Source organism: Callionymus lyra, chromosome 5, assembly GCF_982586985.1.
Source record: "Callionymus lyra chromosome 5, fCalLyr1.hap1.1, whole genome shotgun sequence".
In the NCBI taxonomy this organism is placed as follows: domain Eukaryota; kingdom Metazoa; phylum Chordata; class Actinopteri; order Syngnathiformes; family Callionymidae; genus Callionymus; species Callionymus lyra.
This window is the reverse complement of record NC_141822.1, coordinates 12,397,576-12,421,056: the sequence shown is the minus strand read 5'-3', so window position 1 is coordinate 12,421,056 and position 23,481 is coordinate 12,397,576. Positions and strand designations below refer to the sequence as shown.

The following is a 23,481-nucleotide window of genomic DNA, read 5'->3' as shown; positions in this document are numbered from 1 at the left end:
GACAGAACAATGGAGGGTTTCTTATAAGTGCTCAGACACAGGAACCTGAGAGGACCTCATGACTCTGTGTTGTTAGAGTCGACATCTACAGAAACACAAACACGGACCTAGAATAGACACTTTCATCGTTGACTTGTGTGTCGTCAGTTGTGCTATTGTACACAAACAGTTCCAACGGTCAAGCTTAGCAGACAGGGGTGTGTATTGGCAAGAATCTGGTGCTACGATACTTTAGTACAAATACATTGTTGTCCCTGTATCGTGATAACAATGTATTTGTAGTACTGTACAATTACTTGACTTTTTACAGACCACATGACTCTACACAAAGTCATAACTGCTTTCATTTGTTTTGAAACCAAAAGATGTCAAAACATCAGCTTTAAAGACGGTTGAAGTCACTGTATCCTCTTGTCCTCAGTCATCGCTGGGATCTCCCCAGGATTTGATTGTACCTTTAGATGTAAAGGACGCAATGACTGCCGCTATCTAGCGTCCAGAAGTTTAAATACAACACAAAAATGAACAAACACAATGAATATAAGTATGTTAGTGGTCATTTTCCAATCATTTTGTTTTATATTGAAAGCCAAAAAAAAGAAAGAAAAAGTACATTGATACAGGTAGTGGGAGTATTAATATTTTCTCACACCCCTAACCATCATTAAACCGTTGTTCTTCACCAGCTTGTGTTCCTCGGTCTAAACAGAAAGTTGCTAGCTGCTCTGCTAACAATGCTAAATTGCTAATTGGCTTTTTAAACGGGCAAATGGTAACAAGCATTTATACGTCGCCAACTAACACTTCTTTCAGTCAAAGGGTCACACATTTACAAGCGTTGCTAACAATAACAACAGATCTTCTCTGTAGAACTCTGGAGCGCCATCCTCGTGGACTCTAAATGTCATGGCGGACCAATGGAACCAGGGTCCTGGACGTGAAAACGACGCCCTCACGGGTCACCTGCGAGCGCACGAGAGGCAAGAAACACAGATGATGTAAGGTGACCTTCAACCAGACACCAGCAACAGAGGCGTGTTGTCACAGCAGACATCACACACAAAGGAAGAGGCAGCAGGAATATGTTTGACGACTAACAGATTAATCTTTATTGAACAACAGAGGAACCAGGAATCCACCTTAATAGAATAGAAAAGCTTTATTCATCCCCAGAGGGGAAACACACTTTCACAACAGCGCAGTTGGAAAAAAAAAAATAAAGTGCAAGGAAAAAGAAATAATAAAAGAGATAATACAAAATAAAATAAAAACGATCTTAAGAATATACAAATTATTTACAAAATTAGAAATTGACACTATTAACAAAATAAAATAGAATAAAAATAAAATAGAAATAGAAATAAAAAACGGAAAAAAAAATAAAATAAAAAACACACAAGAAGAAAAACACACTACGGATTAGCATCAGGATATTTAAAGTAGAGAGTTAAATATCCTGACACCAGTTGGGATGAAGGACCTTCTATAACGCAAACACATGTTCAGACGTTTCTACCCTTGACTGTGACTTGAAGAATGAAAGATGCTCAATAACTGCAGCGATCAAATCCCCTTGTTTACACCTGTCAATCATTACGTCACAGAACTTTTGACCCACTTGTCAACATCACTGTTAACCGAATCTTAATTTCATTCATTTTCTTTAATAAAAGAGAACTAGGAATACATGCGTTGTGTCTCAAATCACACACTTCTACAAATGCACTTACTTGTGCAGTGAACAATTCCGACAACGTAGTACTGTTTCAAAATCAAAACACTGCCGCTACACACTGTGCATTAACTTTGTTATTTGTTTATATTCTGTTTATTAATCGATTGTTTAAGTTTGTTGGTTATTTATTTTCTTGAATGTCTTAATTAATGTATTCATGTTTTGCATCGTTGGTCAGAGAGGATCACAATTTCATTTATGCTGCATGTCTTAATACATGCATATTTGACAATAAAAGAACTTGAACTTACTGGAAATGACTCGACAGCTTCTTCTTCTACTACTTTTATCGCAGACACAGACAGCGCTTTTTGTCAATCACAACAAGTTTTTAAGTTTAGTTTTTTTGTGTTATTATTGTTGTGTTGTTTTGTGGTAAAATGTGTGTTTTCTCGAGACATTTCGTTGTTGGCCGCCGCAGCCTTTTGAAAAGTAGTGACGTATGTTCCGATTATCAACGTAGCATCATCTACGTCACTAAGATGGCGGCAGTTGAGGGTGGAAAATGTCCATCGAGCCACAATCTCTGATCTGATGCAGCCTTACACCCCAGCTCGGGCTCTGAGGTCTGTGGATCAGAATCTACCTAGGTTCCACGCACACGGTTCAGGACCAGAGGAGAGAAATCCTTCCAGACTGTTGCTCCTAAGCTTTGGAACGATCTTCCTCTCCCTCTGTGTTTGATGATCTACTGACTCCTTCAAGAAACATCTTAAGACGTTTTTATTTGTTCAGGCTTTTCCTTGATTTTCTGGAACTCCTGTTGTGTTATCAGTTTTATCTTGACCTTTAAAGTATATACTTTATTGAGTATTGTTTTGATTGTTTAAGCGCTTTACTTACTTACATTTAATTTTCTGTCCATTTGGGTGCAACAAATTAAATGTTCACGTTGATACGGAGTCATGAAGACGGCAGTATTTAAAATAAGAGAGAGATTATCGATGTCAACAATTATACAGAGACTTGTTATTAGAGTAAAACTGAAGTTGCAGGAAAGGAGGTTAATACTCATTGTTAAGGACAGTTTAGTAAAGTTTCTAGCTGAAGGGATTTTTTTAACAAGATTCAATACTGCGAAAAATATTTTGAATAAAAAATACAGAGGACATGTTATTTAGTTTTTAAAGAAGTTGCAAGAGGTGCTAGCGTCATCTTTCAAATGACCGTGAAGTTAAAAAAAATTATAAAAGAAGTCCATACAAGTTGGAGGACTTGCGACTTTCAAAAAAAGGCTGTAACTTGATGCAAATTTGAGCTACAGAGCTCTAGTTATTTTCAAAACCATCCTCGGAAAAAGACGAAGAAAATTAGCCCGTTCACGCTGTAATAATAATAAGGGAGTCGCACAACTGTTTGCAGTTTTGGTAAACACATGGGGCCAGAAAAAAGAAAAAGAAATCAGGCTCATTCCAGACAGTTCATGGCGGCCATTTTGAGCTCAAGGAGAGTTTCGTAGCACCCGTGAGAGAACCAAGCAGACTATACTAGTTGAATCCTGGAGTAGTTTCTGGGGAAGGTTTAACTTGTATGCTGTGTGTTCATAAGGTAATCTCCTGGGTGAAAGTAATATTATATCTGGCTTCAGAGACTGAGGAACCTGAACACTGTAATATAGACAAACGCTGGAGCAGAACCAACTGAGCAGCTGCCAAAACAAACAGAGGACAAAGAGCAGCAGCAGCAAGACTGGAGACATGATGAACGAGTGGAAACACTCCAGAGGACCGTGAAGAAATGTTGCTGGTGAATCTGGTCTCTTTAAAACTCAAACATCTTTCTCACACAACAGGTGTAGGTCTGAAGTCTACAATGTCATTAATTTCTTTTAAGATGACCATTTTTATTTGTCCATTCTAAGTTTTCATTCTCGATTTTCCATTGTTTTGCTTCATGAAAGAAATGTTTTAAAGATACTATAAACACTTTTTTATAGTTTTGTGATGCTTAAAGAACCAAAATCACCTCTAAATGACAAGAAATGTATTTAATTTTTACTTAATATATTTGAAAACAGATTTTTAACTTCATAACAGCATGAGACCATATGACAGTTGAAGACAATTTTAAGTAGATAAAAGTAAGTGAGTGCATTTTTGGTGACCCATCAAACTTCACAAATGTCAAATTAGATTGAATGATTTAAGTTGTATTTCCATTTTGTTTTAACATAATTTTTATAAAAAACATTCACAAACGTACAAACAAAACATACGTCCACTTACGACTTCACACACAGTTATAATATTAGTTTATCTGTGACCAAATATCTCAAATTAATAAAGGTATTACAGAAGTAAAGGGGGTGAAAGGTCGTCATTGGTGTCAAGAATAAAATATATTCGAGTTTAGCCATTTTATGAAAACGTCAGTACAAAGCTGCAGTACATCAGTTGACATATCCGTCTACTGGCTCAGCTCTTTCTTCACCTCCCAAAAAGAGAAGTCATCTTCAACCAGGAGAGAAGCACCATCTTCTCACTGAGAACTTCAGACTTGGAGGAGCTGATGCTCATCCCAGCTGACAACATTCAGTCAGGACTGAAGGTGTGACGTGATAAACTACTTTTCTGTCGACTCAAAACTGTTTATTCCAAGACTTTAATCACGTTACAAACGACCATTAAAAACAGAGTGAATTCCATTCAGAAGAACAAAGGCTTGCCATCGTCTCGGATGCTCATTCGCGTCAACATCAAAGCGTCACGATCTACGCGACTTAAAAAGCACACAGTCGTGAATCCCACTTGAAAAGATATCAAATTCACAAAGAGAATCAGTGTTTAGAGAACAGACTCTTTGAAGAGCGTGTGACGCCGTCGTGTCTTAGCAACCGCAGACGAGAATACATCAGATCTGGAGGTTCGAGTCCAGGCTCTGAGACAGATCAGGATGTCTTATAATAATAAAGATATATTACATCAAGAAAGTTAGTTGACAAATTATTTTCTACTTTTATTGTGATGCATTTTATATACTTATTCCAGCTTTTTTTACTTCAATTTGAAGCAAAGTCAAACCATTTGAATTAAAATAAATTATCCAGACATGTAACCTAACAAATAAATAATAAGAATAAATATCAGATCACTGAATGAGAATCTCCCCGTCACAACAACACGAGTGCAGGAGGAAATCACGTTGTGAAAAATGGATCGCACCCGTCGAGGCTGGATATGTTTACTATATTGTGATTGGCTCACAGGACTGTGGGGGCGGGGCATACTTTTGGAGCTGCCAAGTGTACGAGGATTGTAGTATATTTGTGTGAAAGTATACCAGAGACATCAGAATATTAATTGTTTAAATGTAACATTACAAATGTTGTTTTGTACCATTTTTTTTTTTTTAATTAAAATTCTTATTTTTTAAACATTGGCTCGTTTATTTTTATAATTGCCTTCAATTTATTTTTCATTGAAAGGTTCAATTCGTTTTAATTGTATAATTGAATTCAATAATTTGTACATTAAAAGGTTGAATTGTTTACTCCTTTTTTAATAATTGAGTTTAAAAAAATCTTTGATACAAAATATTGGTGCCTGCACTTTTATATTGAATTTACAAACGCTATGAATAATAAAAAAAAAAAATTGAATCTAGAACCTATAGATGTGAATTATCGGAATAAGACTACACAACTATGTGTAAAAAAAAAATGTAATTGGAAAATTAATTGAATACACAAATTCAACCTTTTAATATAAAAAAAAAATTCAATTCAAAACAATTAAATGCTTGAAAAAAACATCAATTTTTTCAAAAAGCCAAAGTTTCAACCATTCATCATTGTGATGGCACAGATAAACCTTTATATTTGTCAGCTACACACAACTCTAGCAGTGGATTAAAGTGGAGTTGGTGTGCTTGACAGAACTCACAGAGCAGACAAGTATCTGCTCTTAAGTCTTAAACCACCCCTGACCGCGTGGACTCCTGAGCACCGTCTCCAGAGATCTCCACTTCCTGTGTTGATGAGGTGACCTTCGCTTGGACTTGAACCAGAATTTTCCATCACAGTCATTTACGGTAAGATTCTGACTCAGAACCGAATCTAGACATCTTACCCTTTCAAACAATCAAAAGGGAAGTCCACTGGTGTTGCGGAGAAACTGGAAGAATACGTTATTGTACCCATAGTTAACCGTAAATCCCATTTCCACAAAAGATCATTTGTTTTTTTGTGGATATGGGAATTTGTTTTTTTGTGGGTGAACTTTTTTGAAGTGTTTTTTGTAAAAAGTAATGGTCATGAGGTCTCGTCTTTCTTAGTGAAGGTAGAAGGTTTAGATTCAGGAAGTCATAGGAGTCGGAGATGAAGAGGTTCAGTGACTAGAATGATGAGAATGAGTCTAACAGAGTTAGACATCTTGAAAAAATATAAATTTATTCATTTAAATATATGACAAAATTGGAAGTGGTTTTTAAACCTGAGATTTAACACAATATAAACATATTTCATTGTAGGGTAAAAAAAGAAGTGGTATATCTTTCAGGAAAAATGCTAGTGGTCAAAAATCACTTTTAGGTCAAAATCACTTTGTTGTAAATAAGACAGACAGTTTGTTCTGCAGAGCCGTTTAAATAAAGCAAACTAAGTGTATACTAAAATTAAAATCAAATAACCGTTGTTTAGGCGAGGCACAGGCCTGTGAACCTATGGTAACATCTCCTCGACCCTCTTGTGGGTCCTGAGCCACCAGTTGAGAAGCTTTAGACGCAGTACTACGATGGTAATATTTGACAACAACACGACGACAAGAACCCGCAGGAGCTGCACAGAAGGACAAACTGGTGTCCCACGGTGAGGTCATCAGGACTTTAGCAGAGGAGTTTAGAGTCCAGGAGGGTTTCTGGGGACTCGCTGTCACTAAAGTAGTCGATGAAGGACTCAGAGAAATCCCTGAAGCCACTGAAGAGACAAACTTTTCTCTAAAGATTAAGGATAAAATGCTACATCCATTCATCTCTTCACCTCAGGCACAAAAGCAGGAGTGCAGCTGGATCTTACCTGGCTTTTTTTCCGAGGCGGCTGACCAAACGTGGACGTCCGACCCAACGACATGATGTCCAACAACTAGAACTCCCCTACAGTAGTCAGACCGTATCAGCGGAAGAGTAAAAGTAAGGACGTCAGAGAGTACGGGACACTGGCGTCTTAACAAGATTGTGTTAATCCTCTTAACGCCTGCGTCCATCAGCTCCAGTGACCGCTGTAATTACAGCTCGTCTGATCGATCGCTGCAGAGAAAGTTAAACATTGTCGAACAGAAGCAAACATGCCGGCAGAGGGAGGATCCGTCGCCGCCGACCGACACGCCGACTACAAGGTGATTATCGTGAAGTGGTCAACAACACAGCAGGGGGGTCGAGGTGAGACAGAGAGAGGACAGAGACATGGACATCACAGTAGAGAGAGCATCAGGGCTAAAGGAAAGGGTTTGGACTAAGACGAAAACTAAGTGTTTATGAGACGGTAAGGGGCCTGGAGAAAAGTAGGACAAGAAGACCAGGTCAGGATGAGAGGGACAAGTTGACAAGAAAGGTGGATAAAAGAAGAGGGTCAAGAAGAGCAGGAGAAGAAGAGAAAGAGCGCATAAAGTAGAGGTACAAAAACAGCAAGTATAGAGAGACAAGGGGAGTAAAGAGAAGTGACAGGAAGTGAGGCTAAGAAAGAGTAGAGAGGACAGGATAAGAGAGACAGGGAGAAGACAAGTGAAGAAGGGAAAAAAGAGAAGAACGAGTAGAGAAGGACAAAAGAGAAAGACAAGTAGAGAAGGACAGAAAGAGAACAACAATTAGAGAAGGAGAAAAAGAGGAACAACAAGTAGAGAAGGAGAAAAAGAGAAGAACAAGTAGAGAAGGAGAAAAAGAGAAGAACAAGTAGAGAAGGAGAAAAAGAGAAGAACAAGTAGAGAAGGACAAAAAGAAGAACAAGTAGAGAAGGAGAAAAAGAGAAGAACAAGTAGAGAAGGACAAAAAGAAAAGAGCAAGTAGAGAAGGAGAAAAAGAGAAGAACAAGTAGAGAAGGAGAAAAAGAGAAGAACAAGTAGACACGGAGAAAAAGAGAAGAACAAGTAGAGAAGGAGAAAAAGAAAAGAGCAAGTAGAGAAGGAGAAAAAGAGAAGAACAAGTAGACACGGAGAAAAAGAGAAGAACAAGTAGTAAAAGACAGAAGGAGAAGAACAAGTAGAGAAGGAGAGGAAGAGGAGAACAAATAGTAATCAACAAAAAGAGAAGGACAAGAAAAAGCGTCAGTGAGACAAGAGACACTGATGGACAGAAGCTCAGCGAGACGTTGACAGAGCAGCAAGAAAACATTAGTATGAAAGTGTCCACACTTGTGCACTGATCCGTCAGTGTCGACACGCTCCGACTGAACACTCTTGCGTAACCAGGAGAGAAGGTCTCGCAACCTCCAGAGAACTACACAACTTCCAGAGAACTATACAACCTCCAGAGAACTACACAACCTCCAGAGAACTACACAACCTCCAGAGAACTACACAACCTCCAGAGAACTAAACAACCTCCAGAGAACTACACAACCTCCAGAGAACTACACAAACTCAAGTGACCAGAGACTCGTGTGAGTCCAACAACACCAGCTCAAGTCGACTAACTGTCTCTCGTCCACAGGTGAGCAGTCTGTGGAGCGTCTACTGCTGCCAGCACTGAACAACATTTCACTGTTGAATTCTTTGGGATAAAATTAGAATGAAAGATGTCTTTTCTCACAACTTCATTCTTTACTTGTCATTTCAAATCATCACAAGGAGCAGGATTGTCATCACCTCTCTTTAAGTTGTGACACTTCCATCGTCTGATGAAGATACAGCTACAAAGACAAGGCAACAAAACGTACCATTAATGAACTTTATTTTATATAAGCTTAATTCATGTACAGTGACAACAGACCTCAATTTGAGAACCATGGTCACAGACTCGGCTCAAAGCATCATAGGGAAGCTGCAGAAGAGAATCTACAGCCGAGCCTCCCACAACCAGTGGAACATCACGCTTTGTTCTGATCCGCAGTCTCAGAGTGTTCTCAAGATAAACGCGTAATTGCAGCACAAACGACAATCATCATCATCGTCGTAGGAACATCTCAAGTGATCATCCTCGTGACCCGACCGTGTGTGTGTGCGTTTTAATATTCATGTCGTGATTACGACGAGCCGAACAAAATTTACCAAACTGTTATTGTCTTTTCGTTCCAGGCTGAATCATCTCTGTGTTTAACAAACACTCAAATTCCTTTTTCTTCAACACCTGTTTCATCCTGATTAGGATCAGAAAAGATAAACCTTTATTTTTCCAAAAATTGCTGACATCAATAATCTCAGTTCCTCATGTCAGTTGTCCTCGACCTTCTTTTGCAAGGTGGACTAATGTTGTATTTACACACAGACCTTCAGATAAAAACTATTACTTGTATAGAGTTTGTTTTACCCATTTTTACTAGTTCTGGTTATTTTATTCAAGTTTATTTTAGAGTAAACTTGAAACGAGTGTCTTGATGTGTCAAGAGTCACAGGCTAATGTAACTTCAGATAAGATACATTTAATCGAACCAACACACATTTCAGACATTAATCATCAATAGAACTTAGAACAGATTTTTTTTCTTTTTGCTCTGCCGGGTAAATGCCTCACAGACCGGTGGGTTGGGGGACAACTGCCTTGAACACTAGCATATAGATAGAAAGATCGATATATATATAGATAGATGGATAGATACAACTTTATTGATTCATAGATCACGATATCAAAATGAATATCATCTACTTTTGGTAATGAAACAAAGAAACAAAATATCTTGTCGGTCTAAAAGTTGGGATATGAACCCTTCAAGTCTTAATAAAATTAATAAATTGCAACTTCACTTTGGATGAATCTGTGAATACAAATCATAACAGTCCCACAACATTAGCCACGCCCCTGCTAACAAATGAATACGATAAATGATCTTAATTCTCGCACAAACGCCTCTTTGTGTCGATGAATTTTCCCACTATAAACTCTGGGCCCTGATTGGTCAACGTGCTGCTACAGACTTTTCAACTTGACCAGTAGTTGCTAGAGATGTGTCCTGAAACTAGTTGCTAGAATCACAACCAGCCGAGGACCAGTATTTTTTTTTAACTAATTCAATTCAATAATTGCTATATTAATAGTTTTTATTTGTTTCAAAAGTAATCTAACCAGACTCATCCAATCGAGCACCGATCCCCTCGCTGTATTTTTTTTAATTCACACCAAGCTGTAAAACTAACATTAGTTGAAATCCTACCGTTGGAATCGGCTAAGATTAATTAAAGATAGTTATTTTTAAAAGCGTCACATGATCATTGGCGCATCACATGATTGGCCAAAAGTTCAATCAACAAAATCTTTTGGTAATGTCTGGTGGGACAATTATATTAACATTTCTATGTTGGATTTATTAAGGCTATGAAATAAAAAACAAAACGTATTATAATTTTTGTTATACGAATATAAAAATCTAAATATAAAAGACGAATGAATGGTTATTTATTAAAATGATCGTTTTTTAAATAAAATGATCAAAGAACAATTCTAATTCAACCCCTTTAAAACAAAATATCGAATTCAATTGTTCCGTTAAAATTTAATAATTAAAAGTATAATTTAATATTGTGACGGCGCTGATAAACCTCCATAACAAGGCGTAAGCACGTTAAGAGTTAGCATAGCAACCAAACATGAGCGGAAACAGATGTTGTTTGGGTCGACGACAGGGTTGAGATGTTATTTTCTGGGGGTTCAAAAAGTCGCAGATGTCCGAGTAAACATCAGCTCCCTGCGGACAGGAACCATCTGACACAGAACTTTTACGGCTACAAGGGAACTGGTCTCCTGCGGTTCCCGTATCGGTAACTGAACCTCAACATTGACTCGAACACATCATCATGTTGGAGGTAACAGCAGAGCTCAGGTGGACCTCAACACCGTGGGAAACTCTGGAGCATCTTCACAGTGGTCCCTCAAACCACCCGAGTCAATATTGTATCACAAGAAAGATCAACACGGACACTGGAGCGCTCGCTGACACTTCATCTGATCCAAGTCCATCTCCTGCCCGAGTGTGTGTGGGTTCTGGCTGCAGCTCGTGTTCTCCCACCACGGCGAGCGACGCCCACCTGAAGCGTTCGTAGAAACCAGGCTCGTGAGAGGAGTTGTGGAGTTTTTTAAAGGGTTTTGAAAGCATCCAGTCCACACATCGTGTTTGAATAGACGTGGTAACATGATCGTCAGCAGTGTCATAACACAAGCAACAATTGAGTCGCCCCGTGTGACCATTAATTGGTTCAAACATAGTCGCGCCCTCAAAATTCTGGGCGCATGTGCACCCCATTCGGGCGCACTCTGGAGCCCTGGGGAAGTGTCAAGTTAGAGTGAGAATAACACAAATGTCACACTGTGACACTTGACAGTTGCATAACTCGAGCTGTGTCTCAAATCGCATACTTCTCTTAGTATACTAGAAGTTAGTATGCATCAGGACAGTGTACGTACTAACTAGTACGCAAATTCTCCACAGATAGTATGTCTCAAATCAAACTCTGCTGCTACACACTAACAGGAAATGACGCGACAGCTTCTTCTTCTACTTCTATTTAACGATGCTTACAACCAACTGTTTGAACGCTATCGCCACCTGCTGGCAGCACGGTTTGCAAGTTTGGAAAAAGAAATAAAGAAAAAATATGAGAATCTAAATATTCACGAGATATTTAAGCTGGTATCAGCAGTGAAGACGTGTCATCCTTCTACTGCTGATGAAAATGCACCTGTAAGTATATGCATATATATGCATTTATATATGACGTAACTTCCGTTTTAAACGTCACTAAGATGGCGGCTGTTTAGTGTCCATCGAACCATACTCAGTTTTGTGGGCGTTTTAGTACGTGTGCATGGCGCACTAAATTTCGCATACTAAGAATTGAGACGCACTTACGCACTAAAAATACTAACTTTGAGTACACTAGTATGCGATTTGAGACACAGCACAGGTCTTTAAACTGACTAGGACCCGGACAAAGCGGCCCAACCAGACGCCTGCACCTCAGGTTTATAATCTGCGACTGCCTGCTCACAAATGTCACCTGCTTCCAACACACACTGCTTCAGGGCCGTACACAAATGTTGGTGTGTCAGTAACAACAAGCAAACGATTCAAATGAAAACAAACCCAAATCTGAGGTTGGATCTTTCTTTGTTGTGCGCAGCCAGACATTTCTCAGCTCAGAGGGAACATTGACTGTAACACCTCAAAAGGAGTTTTAGACTTGAAGATTCAAACACCATCTAAAAGTGGCGTAAACGGTTATTGGTCCAAGATCACTGACATCATCCTAGAGGTTTCTCCAGCTACTCAATAAGCTACAGACACACACACACACACACACACAGAGATTGGGAAAATATCTTATGTAATGAGATTGGGAAATATCTTGTGAAATCGTCTTGGCCGAGTGTCCAGAACAGAGTCATACCAAGGAGCTCCGGAGGGCGGACCCCACTGTGTCCTGTATAAAGTCAATGTGAATGCTGTAAAACGATGATTATGATGCTGATGATCGTAAGGATTGCTTTGTGAATTAACTGCTGGGCTTCGACCCACGGTTAATAAAATCCATCATCCCGTTGACCTGGTCTGGGTTCACTAATTTCCAGTCGACAACTTCTTGGTTCCTTCTTCTATAAAAGAACAGTACCAGAGCAGAGCGTCTGGACTGATGTGTTCACTGAGCGGGAATGAGACGAAAAGCAAGTAAATCAAGTGTAAAGTGAGTTTAAGAAAAGCGTTGCATGTGTTAAAGTGACTTCATTTGAGTAAGAAGATGAGTTTTCAGTGATTTTTCACATGTTTAAGTCTCACTCGAACGTGTCATGTTTCAAGTCCCACCACAGCAGCTAAAAACACCTGAACACTGGTGTTTAACAAGTGAATAATACAAATCCAGGAATAATACAGTTGTTCAAAGTCATCGACTCATAATTGTAAGTAGGTCATCCATGTTAAGTACGGATGACCTCTGTGTCTTGAGCTCTTGACAAGCGTTTGACAACTTTTAACACGTCCTGAACAAACTTGTTTTTAACATTTTATTGCGCAATTTTTCTCAAGACAGAGACGTTCAACAGTTACACAATCCAGCGCCGCCACAAACAGCCTAGAGCTAAATCTGGAAAGGTTCTGTAACTGATCCGGTTGTAAAGCGACGTCCCAGCTTCTCAGAAGTCGTTCCTTCTATAACTCCACCGACAGTGTGACCCCGAGAAAAGGTCACGCTTTTCCTGATTAACCCGGCATTGGTGGAAGTCTGGAGCGGTCCTGCAAGCATCCGAGCCGACCTGCTGTTGTGACCCGAGATCTTTTCCGCCGAGTTCACAAACGTCGGTTCTCATTACATCTGCTAGTTGGCGACCGCTGCACCGAGCACACGAGTCAAAGCTTCTCACGACAGCAGGATCGTCAGTGTGTTCCTGAGAGTTCAGGGAGTTTGGAAACAACGTTGTTAAACTAAGTCTGTTGAAACAACTTCACATCAGAACCGCATTCATTAGTCATGCTAATGGTAGCCTGTCAGGTGTCCTTATTCTAAGTCACCCACAACAAAGAACTATAACCTGGGGTGGAGTTGTCAAAAATGTTGTTTTTTTTGGGTCGAGTGTTTTTTTAAGTGCTTCTAACCTAGTTAAACACATATTCTGAATTCTTAACCAGGCTGGGGAAGTTGTTTTTGTAAAGCTATTAATTTATCTAATTTATTTTGCAACACATTTATCAGCCAAAACTCGACACAATGACAGTCCACCATGTCTGTATAAATGTTGATATTTTAAACAAAATACAGTGTTATGTTGTGTTTCTGTTCTAGTCTGACAAATATTTGAATATGAATGGCTGGTGCAAAAATATTGTATTGGTCACCAGTTGTGATTAGTTGGCTGGGCGGCCAAGTATCATGGTGGCCGTTTTTATTTTGACAACAACACCTTGATAAAACGTTTTCAATGATTCATTTATGGATCAAAAGTTGTTAGTCGTTATAACTTATTCGATTGATTTATGACGTTGTGTGTGTGTGAGTACAACACATTTACAACAATTACAACATACTCACTTTATATAATAATCTAATTCAATCACTTGTTAATTAAAATATATAATTTGTTTTTTAATGTTTTAATAACTAGTTTGAACATTTCCTAAATTAACAGTTTGACATTTTAAGAATAATGATATAATAATTATAATTCAAAAGGTATTTAAATTTGTATCCTTTTAAATTGCATAATAACATATTGCACAATAACAGTGCGAATGTTTTATTATGCAATATGTTATTATGCAATTTAAAAAGGATACCAAACATTTTGAATTAAGAAAATGTATTTTTTTGAACATCATAATATCAAACTGCCAAATGATAATGTTATAAGTGCATTTAAACATACAAATAAATAACAAACACGCATTGCTTTATCAGATTTAAAACAAAATCAAACTCCATAAGTGGTTACTTTAAACACTTCAAGTGATCTTTTCTTCTACGTTCATACTAGTCAGCATAGAAGCTAATGATCCAACTTATGAAACTGCATGGGCTGAAAGGGAAAGTCGTTTAACATAGATAAATATTTGTTAAAAAAATATGAATAAAGCTCACCTTAGATGTCAAGATATCGATATATTTTATCATACATGTGACTTTTTAATGTGTGTGTTACTCCCCAGTGTGTGCGTAAGTTGTGTTCATAAGCAGTGACCCCGGTAATGTTATTTTGCCATTGAATGTTTCTAAAAGTATCTTGATGGATGGATGCAAGTTTGTTCCCACATAACACGAGTACACACCCAATGTTTTGTTTAGAAAGAGACAAATGATCATAAAACAATCACACAAATACAATTATTCGTAATGTGGCCACACACACACACACACACACACACACGTGATTATGGATTTCTGTTTACAGCTCATGAAGCAGCTCCACGTCTTATTTTTAGAGCGAGACGTCTGACATGTCGCGGTGAATGTCATCGGGTCAACAGAGGCTGGACGGGCCGCACCTTCGGTCCGAGCCGAGCTGTGATGACTGGAACATTAGCAAAGATTAGCGGACACACCCAGCAGGAGGACGTCTGTTCCGAGCCTGATCAACCAGTCGGCCGAATTAGAGAGTGAGCGCATCAGGCTGGATTGAGACTTCCTTGTTTCTCCAACATCCGCTTCCTTAGTAAACACGTCCAAGTCAGTTTGACCTTGAGAGCCTTCAACCTCACACAGAGGTCCACATGGACAAACCATTAACAGAGTAACGAAGTACAAAAACTTCCAAAACGTTTCTCAAGTACAAGTATTTTACAGGAACTTTTACTTCACCACACATGACAGCAATTATTTATACGTTTATCAAGCTACATTAACAACAACGTATTGTACAAACCTTGATGCTTCAGAGATTCTTGTTTTATTTCAAGTATGTGTACAATTGTTGACATTCATCCTATGTTCCTTATCTCTTGTTAATAAACACATCTTTACGTAAATAACACTCCTGTTGTGTTCATGCTACAACACTTAATGCATGGATACTGGTCCTGACTTTTCTAGATAAAATGAAAAACAAACAATCATACATACATTGCCTTATTTCATACTATTTAGTTGTGTAGTATTTCTCAGAGTGACCAACACATTGGAAATACTAATGAGACACAAAAATAAAAATCCAAATTTCTGGGTGTTTGCTGACAGTGATGTTTGTAACTATTTTCATTTGTGTGTTGGCTGGGTTTGTGTGCATCTCCATTTCTGTGTTGGCTTGGTTTGTGTGTATCTCCATTTTTGTGTTGGCTTGGTTTGTGTGCATCTGCATTTCTGTGTCAGGTTGGTTTGTGTGCGTCTCAATTTCTGTGTTGGCTTGGTTTGTGTACATCTCAATTTCTGTGTTGGCTTGGTTTGTGTGCATCTCCATTTTTCTGTTGGCTTGGTTTGTGTGCATCTGCATTTCTGTGTCAGGTTGGTTTGTGAGCGTCTCAATTTCTGTGTTGGCTTAGTTTGTGTGCATCTCCATTTTTGTATCGGGTTGGTTTGTGTGCATCTCCATTTTTGTATCGGGTTGGTTTGTGTGCATCTCCATTTTTGTATCGGGTTGGTTTGTGTGCATCTCCATTTTTGTATCGGGTTGGTTTGTGTGCATCTCCATTTTTGTATCGGGTTGGTTTGTGTGCATCTCGATTTCTGTGTTGGGTTGGTTTGTGTGAATATCCATTTTTGTGTTGGGTTGGTTTGTGTGTATCTCCATTTTTGTGTTGGGTTGGTTTGTGTGCATCTCCATTTTTGTATCGGGTTGGTTTGTGTGTATATCCATTTTTGTGTTGGGTTGGTTTGTGTGCATCTCCATTTTTGTATCGGTTGGTTTGTGTGTATATCCATTTTTGTGTTGCGTTGGTTTGTGTGTATATCCATTTTTGTGTTGGGTTGGTTTGTGTGCATCTCCATTTTTGTGTTGGGTTGGTTTGTGTGTATATCCATTTTTGTGTTGGGTTGGTTTGTGTGCATCTTAATTTCTGTGTTGGGTTGGTTGTGTGTATCGCCATTTTTGTGTTGGATTGGTTTTTGTGTATCACCATTTATTTTGGGTTGGTTTGTGTGCATCTCCATTTTTGTGTTGGGTTGGTTTGTGTGTATCACCATTTATTTTGGGTTGGTTTGTGTGCATCTTAATTTCTGTGTTGGGTTGGTTGTGTGTATCGCCATTTTTGTGTTGGATTGGTTTTTGTGTATCACCATTTATTTTGGGTTGGTTTGTGTGCATCTCCATTTTTGTGTTGGGTTGGTTTGTGTGTATCACCATTTATTTTGGGTTGGTTTGTGTGCATCTTAATTTCTGTGTTGGGTTGGTTGTGTGTATCGCCATTTTTGTGTTGGATTGGTTTTTGTGTATCACCATTTATTTTGGGTTGGTTTGTGCGCAACTAAATTTCTGCATTGGGTACGCTGTGAGTGTATCTCACTTTCTATCTTGGGGACATTATGTGTATCTGCATTTTTGTGTTGGGGACATGGTGTGTATATCCATGACTGTGTGTATCCATTTCTGCTCTGGGGTGTTGTGTAGAAGAGAAGAAACTAGAGTCATGACTCAAACACTGTCTCCACGAGGAGAAAACAAGACTCAGTGCATGTGTTTGAAGAACAAACTAAAAACTGTTTACAAACATTTTGGAGCAAATCACCTCCTTTAATATCTTAAACACGACAATTTAAACTCAACCGACAAATGTATGAAAGAGAAAAACAACTGAAGACACTTAAGACTAGTCGTGAATAAAGGTTAATTTGATGGCCAGATAAATACCATTTTTCATCACAATTGGCTGATTCACTGTCATTCTTAAGCATTTCACAACAAATCTAAGAGAGAAAAAAGGGAAATGACCCAAAAACAACATGATATTCACTTTTACTTCCACAACATTGGTGTTCTTTTTCATTACAACGCTACAAAACTAAAAAAAACAAGGAGATAGCTTCAGAGTGTCTAGTTAGCAGGAAGCTAACCACGCTAACACTAGCATATCAGACGACAAACCGCTTCTATTTTACAATACAAATCTACCTGCAGATCACAAATCACACTTTATTTACGGTTTCAAATGAGTAAAATGATGACTATTTCTAAAAATGTTCAGAATGTTTATTTACATGAACAAAGCACAATGAGTATTTAACAATAAAAGCAGTGATTCAAAAATGTTTCAAGCTACCAAGTGAGCTAGTTATGCTAGTTACGCAGTAAGAATGTGCAGCTTCATGTATAGCAACTAGTAGGTTTGAAAATATGTGATGATTATTTTCAAACTAAAGAAGGATAAATAATAATGAAAAAGGTAAATAAATCAAAGTGCATGAACACATGAACAGGAAGCACATGATGACCGAGGAAAGGACTGAACCCGCTCGTGGTCCAACCTCAAGGTCATCCCTGCCATTCGACCACTAGGAGGTGAAGGTGTCGGTGACATTTCGGGAGGGTCAAAGGTCGGAGAACAACGACGTGACGGCGCTGAGGTAGAGCGACTCCGTCAAGGAAGCACAGAAACATCATGATGTTCCGCAGACAACATGGAGTGTGGATGACGAACGGGTCGGTCTATAAAAAGTCTGTAACTGGAGTAAAGGTCTACTTAGAGTTGACACCATGATTTATTTACGCTTAGGTAGCTCACGCATGTTTACTGGTGGTTCATCTGATGAATATAGTTTTAAAATCATCATTGATCATCTTTTTGACATCACAGCATTTAAAATAACCTCAATTACTAAAAGTCTCTTTTATTGTATTTTTTGTGTGTAATTCAGATAAGTTAAGACTTAAGAGCAATTCATTGTGGAGAATAAATGTATTATATTTATTTTTTAAAAGCATTCACACTGCTGAAACAAGCGATAAAGTTTAAATGTCTTTCTAGGACAGGACGGGTCATAAAGTTAAGGCAGTAAGAGTTTATGGTTTCAGGACGAATGAGGATTCTGGATTTCGAACCATAAATCAGAGGATTTAGGAAGTGACCTGCTTTAACAGTGTAAACAAAAACATCTAACGCTGAAACGGTTCATGGAATACACTAAATAATTCAGATTAAATTTTTCCAAAACATGTATATTTAAACTTCTTTACTGATAGTAACAACGTTTAATGTCTGAGGTGGAACATTTTTCGTGCAGGTCAACTCAAGTTATGTCTTTAAAAATGAGTCTATTAAAGTACGTAGAAAGTAAGTAATTTTTATTTGTATAGCGCTTTTCCAGACCAGGGTCTCATTGTTTGTTTGTTTTTTAAATTTGACATTAGAAATAATATTGTCAGTATGAATTAACACAAATGACATTGTAATTTTCTACATAAACAAAGAAACAAAGTGTTACTGAACTCTTAGCCACGAGCTAAGCTAGCAAACATAGCTTCAGTTTAAAATGTCCTTTACTTTAAATAACAGTTGAAAAGATACTTTACTGTAAACATTTTTATCTATTATGATTTATGCAAGTTAACTTAACTACTAACTGCCAAATACATAATGAACAAAAAAAATACAATTTTGAATTAATATGTTCATCAATGAAATGTAGGAATTAAACATGAAGGACTCTCCGTGTTTTTTAAAGTAAATACTTGAATATTTAAATCAATGACATGAATTATGATTTGTTGATGCTTTGAAATACATTTTTTTATGTCTAGTGTCCTCCTCAGAAGCAGGAGACCATCAGTGTTGAAGGACTTTGAATTAAATCAGAATTTAACCGTTTTTTTTAAGACAAACGTTTCTCTGACACACACTTGCACCTGTAGACCAGGTGTGTTTACCTTCTCGTCCTCATCCTCGTCCGACGTCTCCTTCCGGTCCTCGTCCACTTCAGGGACTCTTGGAAAATCCGAGTCCAGAATATCGAGTTCCTCTACGGAGCCGTCCAAGTCCAAGTCCTGCGTCGACTCTTCTTCTCTGGACTCCATGATGGCAGGTCTCACAGACGTGACGTCACAACACACCTGCTCATTAACCTGCGGCAGACGCACCTGAGCGCGCGACTCATGTTCCCCCAGACCGACAGTCCTCCAGGGTGCGTCCGGTGAGTCCACTTCAGGCGAGTTCGCTCCAGCTCGGTGCCTCCTCTGCAGTCAGACCCGAACCTGTGTGTGCACCTGCGCCGCGAGCCTCCATGACTGTCACTCACCGCCGCCACGCTGATGCAGACGCCTCTCAAGCCACGCCCACCGTCGTATCGACCAATCGGAAGCTTGGAGTTGTGTTGGTTGAGAACCAACTTAAGTCCCGCCCATCTCTCCGTGCTGTCAATCAAGTCGCTTTTTAAAAAAAGTGACATCATAGGTCAAGAAGCCCGTTAGATAAAACCATTAGACAAATCATTTAAATCTATGTCCGTCTAAAGGCTGTAATATTACATAAATTCTGTATGAATCAGAACATTATAATAATAATAATATTTGAATTGGCAGTTTTCCATGTCTCTTTACACGAACTCTTATTTAATTCAATTAATTATTTAATTATTTAACTTGTTTTCGTACACTTTATATTAAAAGTCTCTTGTTTCACGGTATTTTATTTCATTCATCTTATTTATTTAATTTATATCTATAGTTTATTCTGTTATATACTGTCTTAGGCAGTGAGTGTTTTGACGTACGTTGAAAACATGGACACTCCCCACCACGTCCGCTAGAGGGAGGCATATCACTCTCTGCCAGATGTGTTGCCAACTTTAGTCCTTAAACTGTGACTCGAAATAAAACCCAATGAAGACACACACAACTACACACACACGCAAACACTCTAATGTGGACACTCACATAGAAGCTTAGAAGAACATAGAAGACCATAAACACAAGGATACACAGAAACAAATGATTAAATATAGTTAACAAACAAAACCGTAATACTTACATGTTTTGTTACAAGGACACTGTTTCTTTAAATGATATGACAGGAGATGACATACCTAAACTCTTACAGGAGCCAAGGTTTCAAGCAGACAAGTTTCCAAGAACAACAACAACGTGGTTTATTCAAAATAATACTTGAGAATAGATGACAAGTAGAATAATTAAAGATAATGAGTAAATCTTTGACGTCATCAAACTTGCGAGTGAGTGGTTGTGTTAGGTGTGAAGTTGTGTTTCACTTCCTCTCGTGCCACCTTAAAATCAGGCTACATGAAAGAGACCACCAGCTCTAGATCTTCTGCCGATGAGTTTCCAACCACGACCCTTATCGACCTATCAGCAGCAGAGGGAGCTTTGATCCGCTTCACAACACAACAACCCTGACCAGATCAAACACACGCACACTCGTAGACACCACACATATAGACACACACATAGAATTTAATGTAGATAAAGACACAGATATGGACACAAACACACACTCAAATATAGACACACGTACAATTTAATGTTAAACACACAGAACCGCATTGAAATTTAGACACAAACACACAATTTAGTGTAGACATACACACTCAGATATAGACATACTCGGACACACTCTTAAATATAGACACACACACTCAGATATAGACATACTCAGACACACTCTTAAATGTAGACACACACACACTCCGATATAGACATACTCAGACACACTCTTAAATGTAGACACACACACTCAGATATAGACATACTCAGACACACTCTTAAATGTAGACACACACACTCAGATATAGACATACTCAGACAGACTCTTAAATGTAGACACACACATATTCAGATATAGACACAAACACATAATTTAATGCACACACACTCAATTATAGACACACGCATGTAACAACCCCGCATAAACGCAAAATAAAAAGAAAGAAAAACACAATATGTTTGAACACAAACAAAGACAGACCCACACACATGGAAACACACAAAGTAGAACACACAAAACTAGAGCCTGTGAGATTATTAAAATATGTGCGATCATTAGTTTACATAATTTTAGATAACTTAGATTATTTTAGTCATTTACACTTTTCCACGAACTATACACAAACCATATAGATACGAGAAGAGTAACATGATGTTCCTTTATTGAATTAGTATAAACCCAAAGCAAAAAACAAACATTATTTGTGTTTGTAAAAATGGAATGTACAATACAAGGTTCTTTTTTCTTTCAAAACTGAAGTCCCACAGTGGCATAAGAAATTAAAGAGGACGCAGGAGCCTCCATGTAAGTCTGTATACAATGAGTACTAACAATTCAATCAAATCAATGAAAAATAACACATTTATTTACCAGTACAGGCTATGTTTGACTTAAGTTCTCATGAATATTAACGAAAATCCAAAACATACTGGTCTCTGACCAGCCATCCACTGTCATCATCCAGGAAGATGGCCGCCTTCTCCCTATAGCTTTAAAGTGAGTTTAGAAGCATGAGACAAATATGAACCAGAATTATACTAAGCAATGTTTCCTGATTTTTAAATTTTGTCTTTGAGTTCTTCATAGGCTTCTAAATTGCCCTTTTTTGCCATCGTGCATCAGTGAATCTGTGATCGATCGCGGGGTCTAGTTGAGGAAGCTTTGTGTTGCATTTATCAGGATTGGTTTCACCCACAGACACATATACATAGAAGCCGCATCAACTGTAGACGGTTTTGTATAAAGCGCCGCCATCCTAGTACAGTGTCATCAGAGGCAGCGGCGCATTAACAACTGCAGGGAAGGAGGTACTTTTCAATCTTTCAAAAAAATGATTTGCTGAATTCTGGACCTGGATTTTCAAACATTTTGGCCGAATTTGTTTCATCTATCAAATTCATCATATTAAAAAGGATTGTTTTATGGATTTTATAGTAAAATAGTCCTTCTAATAATGTCTATCTATCTTGTCAAAGGTTGGAAAAACAAACCCAGTGACAAAAGCTTGACAAATGAGTGATTTATGATCACTTTATAATGTAAACACATCATTCCTCTATAGACGTAATGCACAGTAGGAGCGATTGGCACTGTACCAAGATTTTTTTTTTTTTTAAATGTTTTTTTTGTTGAGTCGCTCGCCCACAAAAGCAGAAGAAAAGAACAAAGAAGAACATCACACATCTGTGCTTCGCTTCAGTGACTTTTGACTCATTTTTGACGCGACCAGAGCTGGGCGTCATCCACTACTGAACACACACCTGACGGTGGGCTTTGCTAACCGCGCGGCTAACACACTGACAGCACTTATGCTAACATTGGGACAACCTGCTTACTCAATGTGTTAGCTAACGCGGGTACAGAAGCAGCAGAAAAGATTATTAGAGTACAAAAAGCTAATGTAGCAGTAGAGCTAACACATCTGAGATAATAACATGCTGGAGGCTAAGATGAAGTTGGCTAACTTAGAGGTAACACAGCTGATAAGATAGCATAGCTCATGTAGCTGTAGAGCTATTTTATCTGAGGAGTTAATATAGCTGACAGGCTAATGTTTCTGAAAAGATATTGTAGCTGAAAAGATATTTTAGCAGAGGAGCTAATATAGCTGACAGGCTAATGTTGCTGAAAAGCTATTGTAGCTGTAAAGCTATTTTAGCTTAGAAGCTAATATAGCTGACAGGCTAATGTTGCTGAAAAGCTATTGTAGCTGAAAAGCTGAAAAGCTAATATAGCCGAAGACAAACTATTTTATCTGACAAGCTAATTCAGCAGAAGAATCATTTTAGCTAAGGAGCTAACAAGCAGAAGAGCTACTGTAGCTTAATGGCTATTTTAGCTAGGGAGCTAATATTGCTAAATAGCTAATGTTGCTGAAAAACAAATATAGCCGAATAACTACTTAAGTTAAGAAGAAGTTGTCATACGTATAACAGAAGGCTATTATGGCTAACTGTCCTAGCTGTAGAGTAAACAATAACAAAAGTAAACACACACACAGATGTATAGAAACAAATTGACCTCAAGAACATACGCACACACCAATGTATCTACAAACAGAGACACACATAATATGAACACTAAAACAAACATAGAAACACATACACAAACAAATAGATGCGCGCACACACACAGATACATAGTTTCACAAACACACAAAAACAGATCTTTTATCTCATACACTCATCTACACACAGGCAGACACACACACGTGTGTTACTCCTCCTACTTCACACTTGTCGCTCTGTTTCTAATCACC

At 38.2% G+C, this 23,481-nt stretch overlaps 1 protein-coding gene across 2 annotated transcripts in view; it reads right to left on the bottom strand.

Annotated features, from left to right (window-relative positions):
* Positions 1-19,491, bottom strand: part of mast4 (microtubule associated serine/threonine kinase family member 4) — a 68,858-nt gene extending 49,367 nt beyond the window's left edge. For both annotated transcript variants that reach the window (XM_087790990.1, XM_087790991.1), the window contains exon 1: positions 19,154-19,491. In XM_087790990.1, coding sequence (XP_087647116.1) covers positions 19,154-19,300 — 147 coding nt within the window. In that variant the 5' untranslated portion in view covers positions 19,301-19,491. The remainder of the gene's footprint in view (positions 1-19,153) is intronic.
* Positions 19,492-23,481: the final 3,990 nt, after the last annotated feature.